At 46.7% G+C, this 24,970-nt stretch overlaps 1 protein-coding gene and 1 long non-coding RNA gene across 3 annotated transcripts; one reads left to right on the top strand and one right to left on the bottom strand.

Annotated features, from left to right (window-relative positions):
• Nucleotides 1-257: 257 nt before the first annotated feature.
• Nucleotides 258-3,549, top strand: LOC309396306. The gene is made up of 2 exons (XR_014176085.1): nt 258-2,218; nt 3,507-3,549. It is a non-coding gene; the product is annotated as an uncharacterized lncRNA (long non-coding RNA).
• Nucleotides 3,157-8,396, bottom strand: DGUOK (deoxyguanosine kinase). Of its 2 annotated transcripts, XM_081961336.1 has the most exons (8): nt 8,238-8,396; nt 8,028-8,144; nt 7,953-7,992; nt 7,640-7,888; nt 5,994-6,141; nt 5,370-5,485; nt 4,926-5,025; nt 3,157-4,371 (listed from the first exon to the last, which is right to left on the bottom strand). In XM_081961336.1, exons 1-8 carry the CDS (start codon nt 8,332-8,334, stop codon nt 4,303-4,305), a joined length of 936 nt encoding a protein of 311 aa, XP_081817462.1. In that variant the 5' UTR covers nt 8,335-8,396; the 3' UTR covers nt 3,157-4,302. The 2 variants fall into 2 exon arrangements, with proteins under 2 accessions (XP_081817462.1, XP_081817463.1); XM_081961337.1 differs by lacking the exon at nt 7,953-7,992 and having other exon boundaries at nt 7,640-7,821; nt 8,038-8,144; nt 8,238-8,395.
• Nucleotides 8,397-24,970: the final 16,574 nt, after the last annotated feature.

The raw sequence follows: 24,970 nt of genomic DNA, 5'->3' as shown, positions 1-24,970 counted from the left end.
AAAAAATGGAACTTTAGTGTTATTATATGCTGACAGTAGCAATAATGCTCTGTACACAAAAAATGAAAAGATACTCTAATTCCCACAATGAATGAATGGCTGCAAAAGCTGATGGGAGTTAGCAGAGATGGCTAAATTGACTGCTTTAAAGAAAAGAATTGAAAACCATTTCTGGACTTTATGCTTGACGTGGGAATAAAATGACACTTTGATTTTGGGTTTTACCAATTAGATAGGTTTGTTATGAAAATGGCTAGTATATATTATATATAATATAGTATATATTATATAGTAAAAGCAAAAAGTTGAGGCACTATTTTATCTTATTCTACTGTGCGAAGAAGAATCAAAGTCAATGCTTTTCTTTCTTTTCCCATTTTTACCCTACACTACACTAAAGATTATCACAGCTTTATATTCCTTCCCTTTATTTCTAACAATCTTAATCTTTAATTTATTCCAATGTTGTCATAACACTTGATCGCTCTTCAATTTTTCTTCGTCTCATCCCAAAGGCTTGAACAAATCTCTTTTGTAAATTCATAAAAAGACATTATCCAGGTCATTCTCTTTGTTTATCATTTATATTTTAATTAGTCTTTTTGTATATCCAGTAGTAAATCCTTAGCAAGTTATTCTCTTGTCTTATAATTTATGTGTCCACATTAGTTGTCTTCTCTTCCAGTCCATGGTTTTCCAATTTTCCAATATTTATGGTTCTAATAATTCTGCATTGAGCAAAATTTGTTCCTGTAATTTATCCTGTAATCTCTTACTCTTCCATACTTGTCATTCCTTTGTTAACATCTTTTGAATATAGCAAGGGTGAAATTCAGCAGGTTGACAGGTTCTGGAGAACGGGTAGTGGAAATTTTGAGTAGTTCAGAGAATGGGCAAATATCCCATCTGGCTGGCCCCAGTGTAGAGTGGGAATGGAGATTTTGCAATATCTTCCCCCCCAGGGGTGGGGGTTTGCAGTATCCTTCCCCTGCCACACCCACCAAGCCCCACCCACAGAAACAGTAGTAAAAAAATTTGAATTTCACCACTGGAATATAGTCTATAAAAGCAAACATCTCTGCTGACAATATAGCTCCTAATTTCTGATCCCATTCTTGAAATATCTCTTGAAGATGTGCTGACATTTTATTTTGTCATTTTATTAACTTTGCTACTAACCAAAAACAATTGACTTTTTTTTTCTTTTTACTGGTCTGGAATCTTTAGTGACCTCTAGTGTTCAATTTTTAAAAATCTAAACGTTGAATTCCTGTTTTGATTGACAACAGAACAAAAAATGTAGTTCCCACAAAAAGCTGTTTTTATGTAATTATTTCCAAAATCTTATAGTAAATTTTCAATATTTCGAATTTTTCTTATCCCTTATTTGAAACTTTCTTAGAAGTGTCTTATTTAGCTTTTCCCCATTCTTTAAATTCTTATGTTTAATATTTCTTTTATTCAAGAATAAAGATAAACTCACTTGATGGCTTTTCAAACCCTTTTTTTCTCCCTAGCAAAACCATGGGAATTGAGAAGTGATCGACAGAATGATAGGTGACAGTTTGCCGGATGATGGGTTTCTATATATTTTATAATGAGTGGCTGGATTCTATCGCATATATTTTATATTGTGCTTTTATCCTTTTTTCTTTTTGCTATCTTGTGGGCAATGCCCAGAGGCCGTTTGGAGTCAGGTGGCACCTTAAACCAGTGGTCCCCAACCTTTCCAGCTTTGCGGACTGGTGTGTGTGCGTGCGTGGGGGGGGAATGGCTGTGAGCGAACAGCAGAGGCTGGGCAGGGGCCCATTTGTGCAAACAGTGGGCACATGAACACCTGCCACTCATGCAAATAATAGAGCTGTGTTCGCACACACCTGCCGCTTGCGCAGCCTGGTTCCGAATGAACCTTGGCCCGGGAGTTGCCCCCCCCCCCTGCATTAACCAAATGGACAAATAAAACCATGAATGGATCCCTCTGGTCAGATGGCATCCAACACACCATTGAAGAAGAGCGGGGGGGTCTTCTGGCATTTATGATGGGGCAAGATTAAAGCTTTTTAGATGTCTGCCCATCATGTTGCTCTGCAGGAAAAAAACCCTCCCCAAAAGCTGCAGACAGAATTACAGTGGGAATATGGCAGGCAAGAAACAGCAGCAGCTCTTGATTTACCATGAAAATCGGGACTGGAATTTCTGTTGCCAATGATGCGGTTAAGTAAGTCAGTCGTATCTCATTGTACAAGCTTTTTTATTGTGGTCATTAAATGAATTATGATTGTTAAGCAAACCTGGCTTTCCCAACTGACTTTGCTTGTTGGGAGGCCCCAGGGAGGGTTACAGTTGGTGACCCTCATAAATGCATGCCATTTGCCAGGTAGACAAATGTTGATCCTGTGACCATGTGCGAAGACCAGTAGTAAATCACTTTTTTTCAATACAGTCATAACTTTGAAGTCATTAAATGGTTGTAAGTCAAGGACTTGTATGCTTGTATGGGAAACCTCAAGCGTTGCGAAGGGTGGATTTAGATAGTTCTCAGGTTATGACCATAATGGAACACGCCTAATACAGTCTTAATCTGTAATAGGCCCTGCCCTCCCAGGTGCAGTATAGCTAAGTGACCGCAAGGTGGTTCAACTGAAGGAAGGAGCTGCTGCTGAAAGGGGCAGGCAGCTTCCCTCCAGGCAGGGCCAGGGAAAGGGTCATTCCAATGGTCCAAGCTTCCTTGCGCTGGTCCAGTTGACTGGCTTCCTTCCTGCTGTGCACTAGAAAGGTCTCTAGCCCAAGTGGGGGGGAGGGGGGAGGCAGCAGCAGCTGTGCAGATGCTTTGTTCTTTCTCTCTAGTCCAGGGCAGGGAGGGGAGGCAGCAGGCTGCATAGAGAAAGGTCCTTCCCTATCGACTTCCTGAGGAAGCTCGCAGGTAAGATTGTAGCAGTAACAGAGTTGGAAGGGACCTTGGAGGTCATCTAGTCCAACCCCCTGGGTTGTGGGTTGCCAAGAGCCCTATTCACCATCATGTGGCCGCAGGGGTGCTGCAATGGCTGCAGCTTTGAGCACGGGTTGTAAGCCCCTTTCTCCCCCACACCACAGTAATTTCAAATGAATGGTCTTAAGTCGAGGACTACCTGTACACATCACGATCTTAGGCATCAGTGAACTGGACACTTTCAGTCAGTTCATTTTATTACCCAGGACATGAAATTCAGAAAAACAGCCCTGCTTTCCTAATCAAGAGCACCGCCTAACAAAGGCAGCGTTTGGCTATAAAGCAATTAATTTGTGGTCCCTGGGGCTCACTGACACCACCACCACCTCTTTAGGCCCTTTGAAGAAAGCAGCAGGGTGGGGCCAATTGTACTTCATAATTGTCCACAAAAAAACACAGATTAGGTACTGGGTAGGTCTGGGACAGTGCAAGTATTTGGATCAGAAAGCAACTGCCAGGTGTAGCAAAGGCCAAGATTGAGTCAGAAAGAACCTCTGGGCCTGCCGTGTTCTGTTAGGGTCCACGGGGAAAATAACTGCCCACTTACCACTCCTGATAAAGACCAAACAGGAAGTCGGTGTGGCCTACAAAAAGAAAACCAACAAGTCATCCGTATGAGGAGGCAGGAGAGGGAAGACGCTGCCCTGCAAGCGCCTATGAGTGACTCAGTAGTCTCACAGGAACACGGGGCAGCATCACTTCCATTCAATCAGATGTAAGTTTACAAACCTATTCGTAAATGTTTTCTCCCTTTACTATGAGAATGCAATGGACGTGCCAATTTGGCTGAAGCCATGAGAGAGTGAAGTGAGGAGCCATGCTTGCACCGAAGAAGCATTCAAGGCTTGGGAGAAGAGATGCTTGAGAAGACGTTTGGGAGCAGGACTCATGGGGTGGCAGTGAGCTAAAGGGCACAAGATGGCCATGATGTAACTCCATGTCAGATGGGTGCCAGAATTTCAGCAGCCGGAGGGAGGGAGGGAGGGAGCTGATCAGGCAAAGCTGGTCCACAGCTGCAGTTTGACTCCTGTGGTCAGAGTTTAGCAGGACGGATAGCTGTCCATCAAAGACGTTGCCCACCTTCCTTGCAGAGTCCCAGGCAGCCTGAGGAATGCATCTGAGGCCCTCTGCTGGGCCCAGGACAGTCTCCCCGCCTTTGGGCGTAGGATGCCTCCAAAAGGCTGCTTCTTGCTACTGGGGCCAGCAGCTTTTGCTAGGCTCTCCGACCTGCCTGGATGGAAAGAGGCAGACCACTATCCCATGGCTTCCTTAGTGTTAAGCAAGCAACTCTCAGTTGCAGAATCCAACTCCCTTCAGTTGCAGACTGTGGTAGAGATAGAAGGCGAAGAATCGGAACAGAGAGTTTTCATAAAAAATTTCACCTGTGAAAAAGAGAAAGACCCTTTAAAAAGAACTAAGGGCTGGCCAGAACTGACAAGTTTGCAAACCTGTTATGTTACAATGAGGATATGAGGCAGAGGCTTAATTATGGCTTGTAGTGGGGCTACTTCTCTTAGCCATAGTTCTGTTCATATCAAACAGGGAATGGGGGCATTAATGGCCTCTGGACATCCAGGTGGGAAGCAGGAATAGTTTCAAAATAGGGGATTTCCAAATGCAACATCTCTGTTCCTCATTTCTTTCACCCATGTTGGGAATGAAATAAATACCCTGATTGGAGAGGAAGTTGGTGTTCCCTATACAAGATGGCCACTTCTGACAAGCTGGACTGTAGGGTTATTTAAAAAAGAAATGATTTGCCACATGTCTGGCATGGAAACAGCAAGCTTTAAACCACATTCAAGCAGGCCGTCTCATCCTGTTCAAGGTTCTGTTTGGTTTAATGAATAAAGTGCATTGATTAAAAAAAAAACAATGAATTAGTCCCCTTTTCATGCTCTACCAATTCTTTCTTATTTTAAGCAACATGTCTTACCTGGCCTATAAGCTTGCTTTGTTCATTTGGATCATTCTCAAAATCCTTTGTGACATCCAGAATCAAGACAGGCACATCTCTTAGAGCTCCAGAATGGATCCTACGGGAATAAAAATATATTCACTAATGAAAATACTTTTGATTTAATTGCAGGCTTCCCAGTCTCTTGGGTCCGGGATGGAAAAGTCCTTCCCCTTGCAGCTGGCATAAGCAGAGTTTGGGTGGCCTTCCAGATCCTACTTCCAAGCTCTTTTCAGGTAGTCCCTCCTTTTTCACATTGCCGTGGTCCTTCTCCCACAACCTTCCTCCCCTGCCCCATCTGCAACCCTCTCCCATGGCACTTTTCCTAGGACTCTTCCCCCGCTGCCTCCACGAACATCCTTCCCAGAAAGCAGGCCAGGGTCATGTCAGCCATGGTGGAGAATAGCCCCTGCTGGGACCCACACAGAAGTCTTTTTCACAAGCCAGTTTTCATGCTGGACGTGAAGCTGCTGCAGGTAAGATAGCTGGACCTCTTTCTCTTCGGGCCTGGATCGGCAGCGCAGCCTCTCAAAGCAGACCTAGAAATGAGAAAGCAACCTTGCTAACCTCTCAAGATGCCCCAAAGTTCTGGGGACTTTTGCCCAACCAATTACTGGAGGCTTCCTGCCAGGGTACTAAGCCCTCCCACCCCCAGCTGCTTCGAAGAAAAGGGACCTCTTCTGCAAGGGGCTCTAACTGGATTGCTGAGTTTCTCACAAGACTGGCTGTTGTTCCTGCCAGGTCCAATTTGCTAAGCACCTAACAAGGGGTGGGGGTGGGGGTAGGTATGTACTGCTGGTTTCACAGTCCAGCATTTATTCTACCAGATTTTGAGTTGGAAAAAGGTAATGCAGGAATTGGAGGAACCTGAGGTCTGTTTGGTTTTAATGCCTGGCACAGAACATGGGTTGAAGGCAGCTGAAACAGGCGTCAGCTAGGAAGAAGAGCTCAAACAGGAGACACATCATTATGAAAGAACAGCAAAGAACAGTAATGAGAAGAGAGAGAGCTTGGAACAGAACACAAAACAGTTTTCCTTTCCGTTACCTCTGGAGGGGCCTGGAGGTAAAGAAAGCCATGGAGGGCAAGCTGGTCCCCAAAGGTTTGCAGGAGGAAAGTGTGCCAATCCTGGTAAATGATCCACTCAATCTCAGTCATGTGGCCAACCTCAAAGAGATTTTTTGCAAAGATGTACCTGAGGCAGGAGAGACAAGCCAGTGGCACCACCTTGAAGCTAGAAGGAGGCAAGGATCCAGTTATCTAACCTCATGCACATATTGAAGGGCGCAGGGTCCCTCCCCGCCACCCATTACAGAACCATTCCAGTGTTCACGTGTGAGCCCCTTCTTGGCCAAGAATACTTCCCAAAATATTTTTCCTGATAATTTGAAGCTGCTTTTCGGTCACAAACACCTTGAATCAGGGGCCCTCAACCTTTCTGGCTTTGTGGACCAGTGGGAGGGGGCAAAGAGGAAATGGTTCAACGCGAGGGCCAAATGCTTGTGCATGCAGCTCAATGTACATGAGCAGCAGGCCCTTGCTCACGTGCATGCCCGCCACTTGTGGAAATGGAGCTGCGCGGCCCGGGTTCTGAACAGGCTGAGTCCCAGGGGTTTGGGACCCCTGCTTTCCACTGCTTACAGCGCTTGCAAAGTAATTGCAGCGTGTGCCTGCTGCCATCTTTATACTGTATCTCATAAACAATAATTCACAAAATTTAGTGGATTATGATTTCTAGAGATGCATGGATGGATCAATCAATCAATCTGTCAGTGCTCCTTTTATGTTTGTTTCTTTAAATCCCCGCTCTTTTCTTTTAATAAATTGTAAAATTTGGTAAGTCATTACTAAAAAACATACCAAATCAAAATCTTCCCTGTTTTTAAGAAAACCTTTTTGTTTATCAGATTGTAGCAATAGAGGAAGGCTGGACGACAATTCCCTTTTAAGAGCAGGCCTCCTCTTCCCTGTTAGAAGGGGAAAGTTCCTCTCTGCTTCCTTCCCTCCAGTCGGGATGGAGGGATCAGCGCTGGTGGGGGGAAAAAAGAACCGGGAAGAAGCAGGCTATTTGGAAAGGAGGAGGTTTTAGGACAGAATCCAATGGTCCTGGGAAGGCAGTGGCTTCTGGGTCAGCTGGACAACTGACTAGGTGAGTACAGAGATTTTTATACCCTTCACAGTGTTGCAAACTCTGAGATTTGTTTTTGTATTCCTCTGTTTTTTTGCTTGGTGTTGTATCCCCCCACCCCCACCCCCACCCCAGGCTGGAACTCAGAGCATGGTTTTGGCCCTGGTTCTAATCCTGTCAGATAATGTGACCTTAATCCTATTAAGTGCTGTCTCTGTTTTTATTTCCAGCCGATCTTATAATTGAGTCAGCCAGCTCAAGACTGTGATTGTAACCGGAGCTGTTCAGTTTACGGAGGAAAAGGGGATCTATTTTGTGAATGGGGCCGTGGGGGTTTTCTCTGACCAGAAAGGACACAGGAGGGGAGGGGAGGGGGGGCATTTTCATTCTCTGGGGCTCTTCAGGGAAGGAGTCGGGGGGGGGGAACGGAGCTTCTCTTGGGGGTCTGCTTTCCTGGGGGGGAGGGGGGGCTGTCCTTCCCACCCCCCACTTTCCTTCCGCCAGGGACCGCCGGGGGGAGGGGGGAGGGGGGGCAGAGAAAGCAGCCCCCCCCTCCCTGCCGTACCTGTCGCTGTAGACCGACCTCTCGAAGACCAGCGCCGCTTCCGGGCTCTGCGGGGCGGCCAGGGAGTCCAGCTGCGCCTTCAGCCGGCTCAGGCACGAGTAGCTCTGGAAGGTGTAGGACCAGCGCCGAGGCTCCCGGTAGATCATCTGCAGCAGGTTCCCGAGGGAGGGCGGAGCGGGGCCCTGCGGAGGAGGAGGAGGAGGAGGAGGAAGCGCGGCCCTCCTGGCCTTCGCCCGCCCGGCACCCTCCCTCCCTCCGCAGCCGCTCCCCGGCCTCCCTTCCGCAGGGCGCGCAGGCTCCGAGCAGCGGCCACAGCGGCACAGGCTCGGGCACCGCGTGCGGCCGGGAGAGCCAAGCGGGGCTGCTTCCGCGGGCGGCTCCCTCCGCCTGCAGCCTACCTGGCGGGCGGCTCGGACGTCCTGCCACTTGGCCACCGGCTCGGGCGTCAGGCGCCACCCGGGGAAGGCTCTGCGCAGCAGCCCCGCGAAGGTCGACTTGCCCGCCGCTGCGGAGAGGAGGAGAGGCGTCAAAGGGCCGCCCCGCCCCCTCCTCCCCCCCTCCTTCTCCCCTCTCCCCCTCCTGCCCCCCTCCCCCTCACCGATGTTCCCCTCCACCGAGAGCCTCTTGGCCGCCGCCGCCGCCGCCGCCGCCGCCGCGCCCGCCATGGAGCCACCGGGCGAGGAGGGTCTGCGCATGCGCAGACTCCGCCCCCTTCCCTCCCCCGCCGGAGGCTCCTTCGGAGGGAGGCGGGAAATGCAACGTTCGAAATAACTATAAACGTCGATTGCACCTTAAAACTTTGTGTCCTAAATTAAACCCCAGGAATAAACATAACTGTCACCTAAACTTTGAAAATCACTGTAAGGTTGATTGCTGGCCACTGTTCTACCATGAACCACCCAAAGATTAGCCGTAGCAGTCTGCGCCTGCAACCCCGGTGCTTTCCTTTCTTACACCCCCGAGGTGCTTCTTCTGATGCAAGACATAGCGAGTGGCAATTGGAGGAGTTTGGGGCCTTTGGAACTCGTTCCAATGAAGCGTTGGGATACATTTCAGGCTGAAGCTCTGTCAAAGAGATGCCCAATTGCCCTCACCTTCATTGCTCCCAGAGGAGGCCAACAAAGAGCTGCTCTCCAGTCTGGTAGCTGTGCAGAGAAGACCCTTCAGCCTCTGGCCAGAGGGGGAGATTCAGAAAGGACCTGTGGGGAGCTATGTAAGCAGCAGCAGCAGCAGCTGTAGAACCCAAAACAGAAGGGAGCAGATGGGACAGGTCAGCGGAGTAGCTTTGCGCCAAGCTGGTTGCGTTAGGGGAAACTTCAATAGCTATTTTGTGTTTTGTCCTTTCTCTAGCCCCCTTTTGGGGCAGGAAGCAGTCTGCGTAACACCTGCTTTCCCCACTTTGTACAACTACAGCCTGGTAGATTGGTGAAGGTGAGAATCTTGCTGCAAAGATGTTACATCAGCCTGCCTTTTGGGAAGAGAGATAGTCGAGCGTGTGCCTTCCAAGTTGACCATCCTATCCTTTGTGCTAGGGGGGAGAACGAGAGTTTGGAGTTTAGAGGTAAGGAGTGGGACTTTTCCCAGCAGGGCCGGTGTCCCCTGGGAGAGGCAGAATTGACAAGGCTGTTGAGGTTCCTCGAGCTTAATTGGAAAGATTGAGAATAACTTTTGTTTTCAGTTATTTCTCTCTTTTTTTGTACAATTAGGAGGATAAAAGGCATTTGGCTGCAGTCGTCCTGCTAAAAAGACATTGCACTTGTGAGTTTCAGGGATTAAGGAAAGAGCTGCAGATGGAGTGACCTTATTGCTGCTGCTATGAAGGAACCCGAGAAAGAACTTCAACATGCCTGAAGAAGAAATTTGCTTCTTTCCTGGTGCCCTGGAACAAAAATTGAGCGCGATGGGGGAGGACAGCAGATAATATAGCAGTGGAGCCTGGAGTCATGGTGGAAGGCTGAATCTGGCCCTTGTATAGGGAAGGATCTCAGCACCCGCATGCCTCTATTCTGGCACCGCCACCAGTGTAATGCACCAGTTGGCCTGACTAACCAGCCCCTTCTGGCTTTCTCACATGCTGCCATGATGGCCTCTGCAATCTTTCTTACCCCCTCCCCACCCAGAAATGAAACCTGAGAGATGCATATGGGAGAAATTCCATCAAAAACTGCCACTTTCAGTTTTCCTGAAATTGTGTTAATGTTCACTGCTAGTATCCAGACTGTGTGATTGTAATGTGATATATGGGCCAACTTCCTATCCATCCTTCTCAACCATCCTCCCCAACTTCGTTTCTCAGCGACCTTCTCTAAACGGCTAACTCTCTGTCCGACTGTTGTGTCCAAAGCCAGCAAACATAAGGTGTCAATCAACACCCACCAAACGTCTGGATTGGTCAATACCAGTAGGCGTCACCAGAGGGAGCTAACCTTCATCTGATTGGTTGCCGGGTTGACAGCGGCTGTATAAATAGCTGTGAAACCGGGGTTCATGTTCTTGTTATGCTGTTACTTAGTTGTGTCTCAAATAAATAGTAGTTCTTTACGAATCGCCTCATGCATCTTAATTCTAATTAAGAATCTAATACTGGCGACGAGGAGTTGGCAAACGTCCACGCAGTGTTTTACTAACTAGACCACGATTTTTTTCCCCATCAGAATGTCAGCCATCCCGAGTTTCGCCCCTTTCTCCGCTCAAAAGGAGTCATGGGAAGATTTTTTAGAAAGGTTCGAGTGTTTTTTGATGGCTCATGAGTTTACTGAGGTTTCTGAGGATAGAAAGAAAGGTTTTTTCATCAGCGTGTGTGGACCTGAAATGTTTAGAATGGCCAGGGCTCTATCTGCTCCGATGTCTCTAGGTGCAGTTCCATGGGATGAACTTATAACTTCTTTAAAACATCACTATTACCCCGCTCCATCAAAGATAGCGAGAAGATATGCTTTTAGACAGTGCCTACAGATTGAGAACGAGTCAATTTGCCAGTATGTGGCCAAACTTAGACATGAGGCGATTCCTTGTCTCTTTAATGAATTGGACAATGCTCTAGTTGAGCAATTTGTTTGTGGAGTTAGAGATACTAAACTCCAGCGTCGTCTTCTGGCTAAGCCTGAACTGACTTTACAAGCTGCTATTGATGAAGCTAGAGCCGCTGAGTTAGCTGACAAATCTGCTGTCATTATTCAAAATAGATTCAGCACTCCGACTCCTTCTAATTTATTTTCCTCTGTTAACCATCAATTAGAACAAAACAGTGAATTTTCTGATGACCTAGAGCAGATTGATCAAATGCAGTATAAAAATTACCTCAGAGGCGAGCCCACCAAAAAACGTAACGATGGCTGCCTGAGTTGCGGAGGCAAGCACCTCCGATCCACCTGCCGTTTTAAACAGGCTGTTTGTAGGCGTTGTGGCCGTCCTGGCCACATCGCTGTAGTTTGCCGAGCTGCTTTACCTACTCAGGTTCCTCAAAACAACAGGAACCTTGATAAACGTATCCACAAGCCTACCCAGGTTCACAACAATGATTGCTCTATTGTGGATTCTGATGTTTTAAATGATGAATGGATCGTTCAATCTGCTTCTGAACCAACTTCAAAAACAAAGAAAATCTTTATTACTGTCCGAATTGAAGGCAAACCTTGCCACATGGAAATTGATTCCGGCTCCACCAAATCAATTATTTCCTGGCCATCCCTCCAACAATTAATTCCTTCCATTACAAGAGATCATCTCCGTGATTCAACTTGCCGCCTGCGCGACTATCAAGGGAACGTGATTCCTGTCTTGGGAGTAGCCTTTGTCCAGGCTGAACACAAAACTTTTAAAGCTAAACTACCCATTCTTGTTATGCTGTTACTTAGTTGTGTCTCAAATAAATAGTAGTTCTTTACGAATCGCCTCATGCATCTTAATTCTAATTAAGAATCTAATACCGACCACCTCGGTGGTCCCCCAGCTTGTTTGAACAACGACTTTTCCATCATGGCCAACTTCCTGTCCATCCTTCTCAGTCATCCCCCCCAACTTCCTTGTGCATTGACCTTTTCGGCATGATGGGATTTTAATGGGATTTTAAGTTTATTATTCTGCATCTTTGTTATTAAACACATTAATATTAATAGGGTAACAAGAGGCCCAGGGGCTGCAACACAGACACAGAAGAAGGATTCCTGCTTCAAAAGACTTAAACCAAGTTAAAAATGGGGTAGGCTAGCTTCAATGCTATTGCTAAGGAACAGTGCCATCCTGTGGTCCAAGCAGGTATAAACCCTTTTTAATGGCATTTAAAAATGATTATCTGTATCTTTATTATTAAACGCCTTATTAAGGTATTAATATTAATAGTGCAACAGAAGGCCCAGGAGCCGCCCAACAGGCACAGAAGAAAGAGGCCTATGATGGTCTATTAATATTAATAAGGTTTTAATAATAAATAACAACAACCTTAAAATGCCATTAAAAAGTTTATTTCTTTTGGTAACTGCTATACCTGCTTTGAGCGTAAGATAGCACTGTTTTCTGCCCTTTAAGCATTAGCATTGAGGCCATTGTAGCCTCAGTTTTTAACTCAGTTTAAGGCTTTTGAAGCAGGATTTCTTTTCCTGCTCCTGTGTTGCAGCAAAGGGATCTCCTGTCGCCCTAATAATATTAATGAGGTCTTAATAACAAAAATACAGGATAATAACCTTAAAATCCCATTGAAAAGGTTTATATCTTTTTGCGGCTGCTTTTACCACAAGAGGACACAGTTTTGCGTCCCATAGCAGGGGTCACCAACCTTTTGAACCTCAGGGACCACTAAATTCAGAATTTTAAATCCAGCGGATCACTAATATGATCCGTCTAATGACCGGTTGGGTGGGCTTGGCTAGGTGGGCGTGGTCAACTCAATGTCACTCACATTGAGGGATGCCTCTCTGGCCTCTACTCGCCACCTCCCACCCAGCCACTCCTCTCCTGCCCACCCTGGGTCCTTAGGGCTCCACCAGGAAGCAGTTGCTGGAGCTAAGCAGCCACCACGAGAAAGAGTTGGCAAAACAGCGGGCTCAGTTCAAATTGCATCTGACCGGGAAGGAGGCTCAGCAGAAGCATCTCACTGAGGACTAGGAGCATAGGCTTTCCAAGCAGAGGGAAGACCTGCAGGAGCGCACGGCCAGGTACCTGCGCCTGGAGGCTCAACGGCCGAGACGGTCAGCCAGTTCCAGGCCATGATGCAGTCCCACTGGAACAAGCCCCCCGGCTCTTTGCCAACAGCGGCACTTCCCTCCAGCCTTCTCCCAAAGTCCTGCAGCAGGAGGCCAAAGCAGACCCCAAGTCAGAATTTCTGCCCCCTTCTGACCTGCACAAAAAGACCCTGAAGGGGGAGACTCTCTGCAGCAGCACAAACGTTCATTGCACATATCTAGCCCAGGGGGTGTAGTTTTGAGGACCCCTGATTTAGTGCAATATAAAGAATACAAATAATTTTTCTTTGGACCACCAAAATTTTCTCACGGACAACCAGTGGTCCACAGACCACCAGTCGGTGACTGCTGTTCCATAGCATTAAGATCGAGAGCATCCTAGGCCTTTTCGATAACCTCAATACTATCACCGAGTGACAGAAAGCAGTGCTGCCTTGTGGTGAAAAAAGGAATTGCAGCTACACAAAAAACCTTATCGATGTCCTTTTTGAAACAGGATTATTTCTTCTGTGACTGTCCTGCAGCCCCTGTGGAACAGAAAACAGCATTGTTCTGCAGTTGAGGAAAGAATAGCGGCCAAAAAAAGAAATAAACCTCGTCCATTTTTGAATTTGGGCTCAAAAAGAATTTGGCATCCGAAGCACCCAGTTTTTTGACCGCAGGGTCAGGATTTTTCCTCCACTGGGTCTAAAAAGCTTGATTTTTAAAAACAGCAAGAAATACCATTTTTCAGCATGAAATTCCACCCTGAATCTCATCCGTTTTTGAATTTGGGGTCAAAACACATTTGGCCTCCGAAGCACGCATTTTTATGACTGCGGCCTCTGGGTGCAAAAAGCTTGATTTTTAAAAACAGAAATACGATTTTGAAGCCTGAAATTCCACCCCGAATCAAGTCCCCTCAAGGGTTTTTCAATTTGTGCTGAAAAAAAATTGGTCTCTAAAGCACCCATTATCCAGACCATGCAGGAGTTTTCCTCCTCTGGGGACAAAAAGCTTGATTTTTAAAAACAGCAAGAAGTACCATTTTAAAGTATGAAATTCCAGCACCAATCAAGTCCCCTCAAGGGTTTTTCAATTTTGGCTCAAAAAAAATTGGTCTCTAAAGCACCCATTATCCAGACCATGCAGGAGATTTCCTCCTCTGGGTGCAAAAGGCTTGATTTTTAAAAACAGCAAGAAGTACCATTTTAAAGTATGAAATTCCAGCACCAATCAAGTCCCCTCAAGGGTTTTTCAATTTGTGCTGAAAAAAAATTGGTCTCTAAAGCACCCATTATCCAGACCATGCAGGAGATTTCCTCCTCTGGGTCCAAAAAGCTTGATTTTTAAAAACAGCAAGAAGTACCATTTTTAAGCATGAAATTCCTCCCCCAATCAAGTCTCCTCAAGGGTTTTTCAATTTGGGCTCAAAAAAAAATTTGCCCTGCAAAGCACCCATTTTTCTGACCGCGGGCTCAGGAGTTTTCGTCCTCTGGGTGCCAAAAGCTTGGGTGAAGTTTCCAAGAGTTGCCCTAATTAATTTATGAGCCCCAGGACAAAATTCAAAGTAAAACCATTTGTTTATTAGGATTAACATCTTGGCACAGACTTCTATGTAGCTGAAACTAAATCATATTTAATGGTGTCTGATCCCACTGTGCCCCCTCCCCTCTGGCTGAGGTCATCAATCACATTCTCCAACAGGACATTATGGCAGGGTTCTGGACATGCACATTCATATCCCAGTACAGAAATATGAGACTTTTACTCTGGCCAAAAGTATGCATGGCATTTCCCCCCTCCCTTCTCAAGTTGATAGTAGTCATGGGACATTCGGCTCCCCTCACTTCCCGAAAGCGACTGTCAGGCCTGCAGAGGTTCCTTTAGGAATCTTTGGCCTGCCACACTTTCTTATAATTTCCTATGTGTTTCAATAGTGTAGTAGTTGGGAGGGGGAAATAGAAAGGAGTAGGATTGTGGAATGTATGTTGTCATTTTTTTATAGAAGCCAAGGTCATCTTTTGTCTCCGCACCTCGACACCTGGCCGGAAACAGAGGGGTGTAGATGCCAGCGTGGAAAATGATGATTGGAACATGTGATGAATTATGGGGTGTGGGGAAAGATATGAACTTTCAACTGGGTGAACCCACAGGATGTAAAATAGAGTTGAAATTTTATAGCATAATGCCAACATGTCTGTCTTATTAAATTGGAGCTTTAAGGATAACTTTGCCTTGGAAAATGATTTAATTCTGCATGATATTTGGAACGCTGACAGCGACCTGTATAAACAAAGCAATTTGAGTACAGGTGTATAACTTAGGGATGTGTCCCTCTCCCAGGCTTTCTTGGATTTTCTGCATGGAATTTTGCTATAAGGTGATCAGCCTGGATATTCCTACTTTTTACCCAAGATGCCTCTGTTAAGGGGTAACCCTTCCACTTGATTAAGTATTGGAGTTGTCTCCTGTGCCACCTCGAATCAAGGACTCGTTGAACTTCATAATGGGTTTGGCCCCCTATTAAGTATCAGGTAATAACTGGACAGACCACAGCAACAGTTAACTGGTTTATTTAACGTTAGCAACTGAACTGAGAACAAGCCGGTTGACAGCTATTTATATTCTACAGCTGTCAGGCCGGCAACCAATAGGAGCTCGTAGCTCGTGCCGCCCTGGAATCTGTTTGGATTGTCCAATCCGGAGAGAGCGTTGGTAAGGCCTCTCTAGCGCCACCTGCTAGTGGACGCTCTGAGTATATAACACTCCTTTCCCCTTGTCCGCGCATGCGTAATCCTGCAACCTGGTTGGTCTTCTGCGCACGCGCTGCGATCTTCTCAACTGAGGAGTGGCCGTCGCTGTAGAGGGAGGATCGCTTCGGGGGAGTGTCCATGAAGGCCCGAACCGTGGAGTTCCGCTCAACTCACCAGGTAGGGAGTTCGCCAGTATCGGATCGGTGATATGGTCGCCGGAGCTAGTTGTTTGCTCAGGGTCGGGCCGATGTGCGGCGTCCTTAGGTCTTGGTAAACTTGGAACAGAGTCTGGAACATGCGAACTGTTTGATGCGGCGTCAACGACCCGTCGCCTCAGCTGATCTATATGCCTCCTCCATATTCTTCCGTCTCCAAGGAGGACCCTGAAGGAACAGGGCCCTGTTAGCTCCGAAACCACGCCAGGCACCCACTTAGGATCCCCTGCGAAATTCTTAGCGAACACTCTTTCCCCCACGATAAAAGCCCTAGGAGGAGGAGAGGAGGGATAGGAAGGGGTAGCATAGAAGGGATGCAATCTGTCCAACGTTGTACGGAGTTTCCTTCCCATTAGCAATTCGGAAGGGGCTTTGCCTGTTATTGGGCAGGGGGTGGTGTGCTGGCATCTTAGGAATGTGGCTACTCGTTGCTGTATTGGCAAGTAAGCCATGCGTGCCAGGGATTCTTTGGCAGAGCGCACCGCGCGTTCTGCCATTCCATTTGCCGCCGGGTGGAATGGGGCCACGGGGGCGTGGCGGATACCCAGGCGTTGGAGATATGTTTGGAACTCTTGTGATGTAAATTGGGGCCCGTTATCTGACACAATAATGTCAGGTAACCCATGTGTTGTAAATAGGTTGTCTAAAATTCGGATAGTGGCTGCAGATGTGGTGGAATGCATAGGGAACAGTTCCACCCATTTTGACCAAGCGTCAATTACCAAGAAAAAAATGGTTCCCTGTATTGGCCCTAAGAAATCCACGTGGAGTCTACTCCACGGTGATCTAATAATACAATAATACAATAGTAGAGTTGGAAGGGACCTTGGAGGTCTTCTAGTCCAACCCCCTGCCTAGGCAGGAAACCCTATACCGTTTCAGACAAATAGCTATCCAACATCTTCTTAAAGACTTCCAGTGTTGGGGCATTCACAACTTCTGGAGGCAAGCTGTTCCACTGATTAATTGTTCTCACTGTCAGGAAATTTCTCCTCAGTTCTAAGTTGCTTCTCTCCTTGATTAGTTTCCACCCATTGCTTCTTGTTCTACCCTCAGGTGCTTTGGAGAATAGTTTGACTCCCTCTTCTTTGTGGCAACCTCTGAGATATTGGAATAATGCTATCATGTCTCCCCTAGTCCTTCTTTCTCTTAAGCTAAACATACCCAGTTCCTGCAACCGTTCTTCATATGTTTTAGTCTCCAGTCCCCTAATCATCTTTGTTGCTCTTCTCTGCACTCTTTCTAGAGTCTCCACATCTTTTTTACATCGTGGCGACCAGAACTGAATGCAGTATTCCAAGTGTGGCCTTACCAAGGCATTATAAAGTGGTATTAACACTTCACGTGATCTTGATTCTATCCCTCTGTTGATGCAGCCTAGAACTGTGTTGGCTTTTTTGGCAGCTGCTGCACACTGCTGGCTCATATTTAAATGGTTGTCCACTAGGACTCCAAGATCCCTTTCACAGTTACTACTACTGAGTAAGGTATCACCTATACTGTACCTGTGCATTCCGTTTTTGTTGCCTAAATGTAGAACCTTACTCTTTTCACCATTGAATTTCATTTTATTAGATAGTGCCCAATGTTCAAGTTTGTCAAGATCCTTCTGTATCTTAAGCCTATCTTCTGGTATCATCTGCAAATTTGATGAGTTCCCCATTTATTCCCTCATCCAAATCATTGATGAAGATGTTGAAGAGTACTGGGCCTAAAACAGAGCCTTGGGGTACTCCACTGCATACTTCCCTCCATGTAGATGCAGTTCCATTGAGAACTACACGTTGAGTGCGGTTGGTCAGCCAGTTACCAATCCATCTGGTGGTGATGCTGTCTAACCCACATTCTTCTACTTTATCTAGTAGTAGGTTATGGTCTACCTTATCAAAAGCCTTACTGAAGTCCAAGTAAACTATATCAACGGCATTCCTCTGGTCCACTAATTTTGTCACATTATCAAAGAATGCAATAAGATTAGTCTGGCATGATCTGTTTTTGACAAATCCATGTTGGCTTTTGGCTATTACTTTGTTTGCTTCTAGGTGTTCGCAAATTCGTTGCTTGATTATTTTTTCCAGAATCTTTCCTGGTATTGAGGTTAGGCTGATAGGTCTGTAGTTTCCTGGATCTAATTTTTTCCCTTTTTTGAAGATGGGAACCACATCAGCTCTTTTCCAGTCCTCTGGTAGTTCCCCGGTGTTCCAGGATCTCTGAAAGATATAATTCAGTGGTTCTGAGATCTCGTCTGCTAGTTCCTTCAGAACTCTGGGGTGTAATCCATCCGGTCCTGGTGATTTGAACTCATCTAGGGTAGACAGGTGCTCACTTACCATTTTCTTCCCTATTTCAATTTGTGTTCCTAATTTTGTGGTGCTGCTTTTGATAGGTTGGACTGTTTTATCCCTTTGTGTAAAGACAGATGCAAAACATGAGTTAAATAGTTCTGCTTTCTCCCTGTTGCTTGTCACCTTCTTGCCACTTTCTCCTAGCAATGGACCAATTGTTTCCTTAACTTTTTTCTTGTTTTTAACATGTTGGAAGAAGCTTTTTTTGTTAATTTTTACTTTTGTGGCAAGCCTTTCTTCATTGTGAGCCTTAGCTTTCCTCACTTCATCTTTACAGGCTCGGGCTATTTGCTGATATTCTGCCTTAGTTATGTCCCCCTCCTTCCACTTTTTATACTTACTTTTTTTGTCTTTCAGTTTGTCAGATAGTTGTTTATGCAGCCATGCTGGTTTCTTTTGGGAGCTGTTGTTTTTCTTCTTCATTGGTATTGTGTTAGACTGGGCTTTTCTAATCTCATTTTTCAAAATTTCCCAAGCTTCTTGAGTTGTTTTCCCCTCGAGGATTCTCATCCATGGAATTTTTCCCAAGCTCTCTCTAAGTTTATTGAAATTAGCTTTCTTAAAGTCCAAGACTCTAGTTTGACTTTGTTCTACTACTTGTGTTTGGATAATGTTGAATTCCAATATTGCATGGTCACTTGCCCCCAGGGTTCCTATGGCTTCAACACCTTCTATCATTTCCTCTCTGTTAGTGAGAATTAAGTCCAGTATGGCTGATCCCCTTGTTTCCTTCTCTACTTTTTGGAAAACAAAGTTGTCTGCTAGGTTTGTTAGGAACCTGTTGGATCTTCCACTTGGTGCAGAGTTTGTTTCCCAGTTGATGTCAGGGTAGTCAAAATCTCCCATTACTATTGTGGTGTCTACTATCTAGGTTGTTCCCATTCTCTGGCTGGGGCTGATGATGGTGCTGGGCGGACCTGTTGGCATTGGGAGCATTTCTGCACCCATGCAGCAATGTCCGCATCCATGGAGGGCCACCAGACGTAACTGCGTCCCAGACATTTCATATGGACAATGCCTGGGTGGCCCTCATGGAGACGGGAGAGCAGTGCATGGCGCAATTTGGTTGGGATGACTATTCTGTGTCCCCATAGCAGGCAGCCTTGGAGGAACGAAAGTTCCGTGCGGCGGTGATAGAATGGTAGTACTGCCTGGTCTATATCAGAAGTTGGCCAACCGCTGTGGACAAAAGAAATTATTTTTGATAGGATAGGGTCTGCGTTGGAATGTATGGCTATGTCTGATGCAGATAGCAGAAGTTGCAAATCATCTAAAAGGCAGATTGTTTCTGTAGGAGCTGGGTCAGATACCGGAGTAGGTAAAGGGCAGCGGCTCAAAGCATCCGCATTTCCCATGGTAATGCCTGGCTTATGGGTCAGCGTATAGTTATAGGCTGATAAGAATTCTGCCCAGCGGGACATACGGGGAGATATAATTTCCGGGGTGGGGCGGTCGCCAGCTAGAATACCTAGGAGTGGTTTGTGGTCCGTTAGGAGTGTAAATGGCTGCCCATACAGGTAGTGGTGGAAGCGTTTTACTCCCGCAACGGCGGCCAGCGCCTCCTTGTCCAGCTGGCTATAATTACGCTCAGGCCTGGACAAGGTGCGGGAGTAGAAGGCTATGGGGGCCTCTGAGCCGTCAGGATAGATATGGCTCAACACTGCGCCCACTCCAAATAGAGAGGCGTCGCAAGCTAGGAGCAGTGGCCATTTCTCGTTGTATTGAGCTAGAACTGGTGGGGCTGTCAAAGCCTTTTTGACAGCCGCGAGCGCCTACGCTTCGCGGCTGGTCCAGAGCCATGGTGCTGAAGAGTCCAAAAGTCGGTGGAGGGGCTCTGCTAACGATGCTTTGTGGGGGATGAATGACGAATAGAAATTGAGGAGGCCTAGAAAAGCCTGCAACTCGACCTTATTGGTTGGGGTAGGTGCAGAGAGAATTGCCTCCACCTTTTTTGGGGATGGGTGGATTCCATCTTTGTTTATTAGGAACCCTAGGAATTCGATGGCAGGAACTCCCAATTTGCACTTGGATGCCTTAAGATGGAGGCCTGCAGTCCGGAATTTTAGGAGGACTGCACGTAGGGTTTTTATTAGCGTTGGGGCGTCTTTGGCTGCAATAAGTACATCATCAAAATAGGGTGTGACCCCAGGAATGCCGTGGAGCAAACGCTCCATTAACCCTTGGAATATTCCTGGGGCCACACTGACGCCGAATTGCAGCCTGCGGCATTTAAAAGCCCCGTGGTGGGTCACTATTGTCTGCGCAAGCGCAGTGGCTTCATCAACAGGCAGCTGTTGATATGCCTGGGCCAGGTCTAATTTTGCAAATATCTTGCCGTGTCCCAATGTGTGTAATACATGCTGGACCACAGGTACTGGGTGGGGATGGGCTTGGAGCGCCTTATTTATTGTCGTTTTAAAATCTGCGCATATTCTTATAGAGCCGTCAGATTTTAGGGGAACAACAATTGGAGTTTCCCAAGGGGAGAAATCGACTGGTTGAAGAACTCCTTGTGCCAGGAGTTTGTCGATTTCTGCGTCTACTTTTGCCTTTAAGGCGAATGGCAGACGCCTGGCCTTTAGCCGGATGGGGGCTACTGAAGGGTCCAGGTTTAAAGAAATAGGGGAACCCCTGTAGCAGCCTAAAGAGGGTGAGAATACATCTTGGAATTCAGAGATTAGTGAGGTGAAATTGTTAGCAGGTAAGGAAGAGTATTGCGTCGAGTGGATGCCGGCTATTGACAATCCCAGGGCCCGGAACCAATCGAGCCCCAATAAAGAGGCCAGGGGATCCTGAACCACTAGCAGTGGTAGGTGGCCTGTGAAGGAGCCATAATTGACTTGTAGCTTAGCGCAGCCTAGGAGCTTGATGGAGTTTCCCTGGTAGTCCTTCAGGCGGCAGTTCGCAGGGCTGAGGTGCTGCAATTTGTAGTGGGGCAGAATAGATGACAACGTTTGCCAAGAAATGATTGAGCGAGCTGAGCCTGTATCTAGCTCCATTGAGCAAGGGCGTCCTTCGAGGAAAATGGTGAGGTGCATCTTACCGCGACCTCCCGTAGATGCAGATGCTGAGTTGACAACCCATTCGGGGTTATACTCTTGGATGTCTCCCAAAGATAGAGAGTTTAGGCGGTGATTTGGTGGAGCTGGTGCAGAAGAGCGGTAGGAAGCGCTTTGAGGCTGAGGCCGGTTCTCAGGAATGGCCGAGCGGCATATTGCTGCTAAGTGTCCTTTTTTTCCGCATTTTCGGCAGACAGCTGCCCTAAAACGGCAGGTTGAGCGTGCGTGTTTGCCGCCGCAGCTCATGCAGTTACGACCGTCTCTGTAATTTAATGATTGCAGACGATCTATTGCGAAGTCAATTTCCGATTGTATAGTGGGGGCCAGTTGTTGACGGTTGACCTGAGGCGTTGGAACCGGTAGACCCGTTGGCAAGGGCTGGGGCAACCGTCGACAGTCAGGAGTTGACTGTTCAGCCATTTCTGCTGCGCGAGCCTCATCAACGGCAATTTTCAATGTAAGGTCTGACCGGGATAGAATTCGGCGGTGCAAATTAACGTCTTTTAGCCCGTATATGAATTGTTCCAGCAGGGCTTCGTCCAAATCAGCAAATTCACAGGGTATTGCAGCCGCACGGAGCGCAGCCACGTAGTGGCTTATGGACTGCCCCTCTAACTGAATACAGTGGCGAAAATTTTGTCGCCTGGCAAAGCGTGAAGGTGCCGGTTCATAATGGGTTTTTAGTTTTGCCATTAAAGTTTCCCAAGGCACCGTGTGTACAGGGGTGGGAGCTGAGAGAGCTCTTGCACTCGCGAACATCTCTGGTTCGCAATAATTTAAAAAGATGCCTCTCTTTCTCTCTAGCGATAGGCTTGTTAAGTCGTGCGCAAGTAGAAAGCATTCAAATCTTTCGACGAACGCCTCCCAGGTTTCTGCCTCCACACGAACATCGACGAAGTCGTCATCGTATTTGGTTTTGCTGGGTCGGATCCGACCGTCCTCGTCGCCAGTATTAGGTATCAGGTAATAACTGGACAGACCACAGCAACAGTTAACTGGTTTATTTAACGTTAGCAACTGAACTGAGAACAAGCCGGTTGACAGCTATTTATATTCTACAGCTGTCAGGCCGGCAACCAATAGGAGCTCGCAGCTCGTGCCGCCCTGGAATCTGTTTGGATTGTCCAATCCGGAGAGAGCGTTGGTAAGGCCTCTCTAGCGCCACCTGCTGGTGGACGCTCTGAGTATATAACACCCCCTATGACCATAGGGCCCGGGGGCTCCCAGGGTAGTGGTCTCAGAGTGGATCAAATCATAGGTTGTAAGAGGCTGCTATGAAATGCTGGGTGTATCTTCCCAACAATCGAGGCAGTTTCAATTGCACTGTGACTGGGTTGATGATTTTTACTATGGGGAATGGTCCCATAAACTTTGGCCCCAGTTTCTTGCTAGGCAGTTTTAATCTCAAATAGTTGTGGAGAGGTAAACCTTCTCTCCCACCCGGAATGGCCATTGTGGAGCCCGGTGTTTGTCTGCCTGTTTCTTATAGGTTTGTGCCACTTTAGCCAGTGCTTTTTTTGACATTTTCCCAGGTCGCTTTCAGCATCGACATCCAGTCAGCCAAGCTGACTGAGGAGGGGGATCACTTGGATATTCAGGCATTGGGACAAAGTCCACACCGCTCACTATTTTGAATGGCGTGAGTCCTGTGCTACTGTGAACAGCATTATTGTACGCAACCTCAGCAAAAGAGAAAAGATCTGCCCAACTGGACTGCTGATAGTTCACGTAACACCTCAGGTACTGCTCTACCATGGCGTTCAGTCTCTCTGCTGCCCCATTGGTGCTCGTATGAAAAGCTGAACTAAGACCCTGAGATGACCCAATGGACTGCAGGAACTCCCTCCAGAACTTAGCTGTGAACTGGCCCCCTCTGTCTGAGATAATTCTTTGAGGTACTCCATGCAGTTGGTAGATATTCTTCACGAACAGTTTAGCCAGCTTGTGAGCCTAGGGTAGTCCGCTACAGGGTATGAAGTGTGCCTGTTTGGAGAACAGGTCTATTACAGTCCAAATCACTGTGTTTCCCCCACTTTTTGGCAACTCTACTATAAAGTCCATTGCGATCTCCTCCCACGGCCTCGTTGGCTCTGCTACTGTTTGCAGTAGTCCAGGGGGTTTTCCTGGTCGTCTCTTCATTGTGGTGCAAATGGTACAACTTTTCACGTAACTATCTACATCTTTCTTCATGCCAGGTCACCAGAATTGCCTCTGGGCTAAGAGTAAAGTCTTTAGGAACCAAAAGTGGCCTGCTGGTTTGGCATCATGACTCCTCTGGAGAACTAGGGTACTAGGGTAGGCTATCTGTGAAGTTTCCAAGAGTTGGCCTAATTAATTTACGAGCCTCGAGACAAAGTTAAAAAAACCCATTCATTTATTAGGACTAACTTCTTGGCACGGACTTCTGTGTAGCCGAAACTAAATCCCACTTAATGGCGTCTGAACTTTACTCCCATGCCCCCTCCCCTCTGGCTGAGGTCATCAATCACATTCTCCAACAGGACGTTCTGGACATGCGCATTCACACCCCAGTACAGAAATATGAGACTTTTACTCTGGCCAAAAGTATGCATGGCATTTCCCCCCCCCCCACTTCTCAAATTGATAGTAGTCATGGAAACGCTTTAGGCGTTGACATCTTGATTTTTAAAAACAGCAAGGAATACCATTTTTAAGCATGAAATTCCACCCCGAATCAAGTCTCCTCAAGGGTTTTTCAATTTGGGCTCAAAAAAAAATTTGCCTGCAAAGCACCCATATTTCTGACCGTGGGGTCTGGAGTGTTCCTCCTCTGGGGGCAAAAAGCTTGATTTTTAAAAACAGCAAGAAATACCATTTTTAAGCATGAAATTCCACCCTGAATCAAGTCTCCTAAGGGGTTTTTCAATTTGGGCTAAAAAAAAATTTGGGGTCAGCGTTCTAAATATCATGCAGAATTAAGTCAGAGTCCAAGGCAGAGCTATCCTTAAAGTTCCAATTTAATAAGTCAGACATGTTGGCACATCTGTGGAATCCCAAATCTAAAGCTTCCTGGGATTCCACCCAGTTGAAAGTTCAGGATCTTATACCCACACCCATAAATCTATCGCATGGTCCAATCTTCTTCGGCCACGCTAGCATCTCCACCCAGTTGGTTCCGGTCAGGTGCAGAGGTGTGGAGACAAAAAATGACCTTGGGCTTCTAGAAAAGAATGACAACAACACATTCCACAATTCTACTCCTTTCTATTCCCCCCTACCAACTACTACACTAATGAATAATAGAGAGTGTGGCAGGCCAAAGATCCTAAAAAGGAATATAACTGCAGGCCTGACAGGCGGCCTCTCCTCAGAAGAAAAACGTTTCCTGAAAAGAGAACAACATCAAAGTTAACATAACACAATTAACCACCTTTCCCCCCACTCAGGGGGACCCTTTGGCTTATCGGGAACTTCTCATGGAATTGTTCTACTAACTTCTCCATTTTAGATCCCAGCTTTTCACCCAAGTAGCTTCAGACAAAGGGTAACCCTTCCAATGCACTAAATACTGTAAGCGACCCCTATTCAGCCTGGTGTCTATGATTTTTTCCACCTCAGATTGTGTTTCCCCTTCTATCACTACAGGAGAAGAGAAAGCTTGGGTGGATGCTCTTATGCTGGACCCAATTACTGGCTTCAACAAGCTACAATGAAATTCTGGTTCAAATTTATCTAGACTTCTGGGTAGACTGAGTTGAACTGTAACTGTGTTAACTATCTTCACTATTGGGAATGGACGTAGAAATTTTGGACCAAATTCCTTACTAGGCATTCTT

Source organism: Natrix helvetica, assembly GCF_964273705.1.
Source record: "Natrix helvetica genome assembly, chromosome: 8".
Classification (NCBI taxonomy): domain Eukaryota; kingdom Metazoa; phylum Chordata; class Lepidosauria; order Squamata; family Natricidae; genus Natrix; species Natrix helvetica.
Note: the sequence above shows the minus strand (reverse complement) of the source record. Positions and strands in the feature narration are given on the sequence as shown.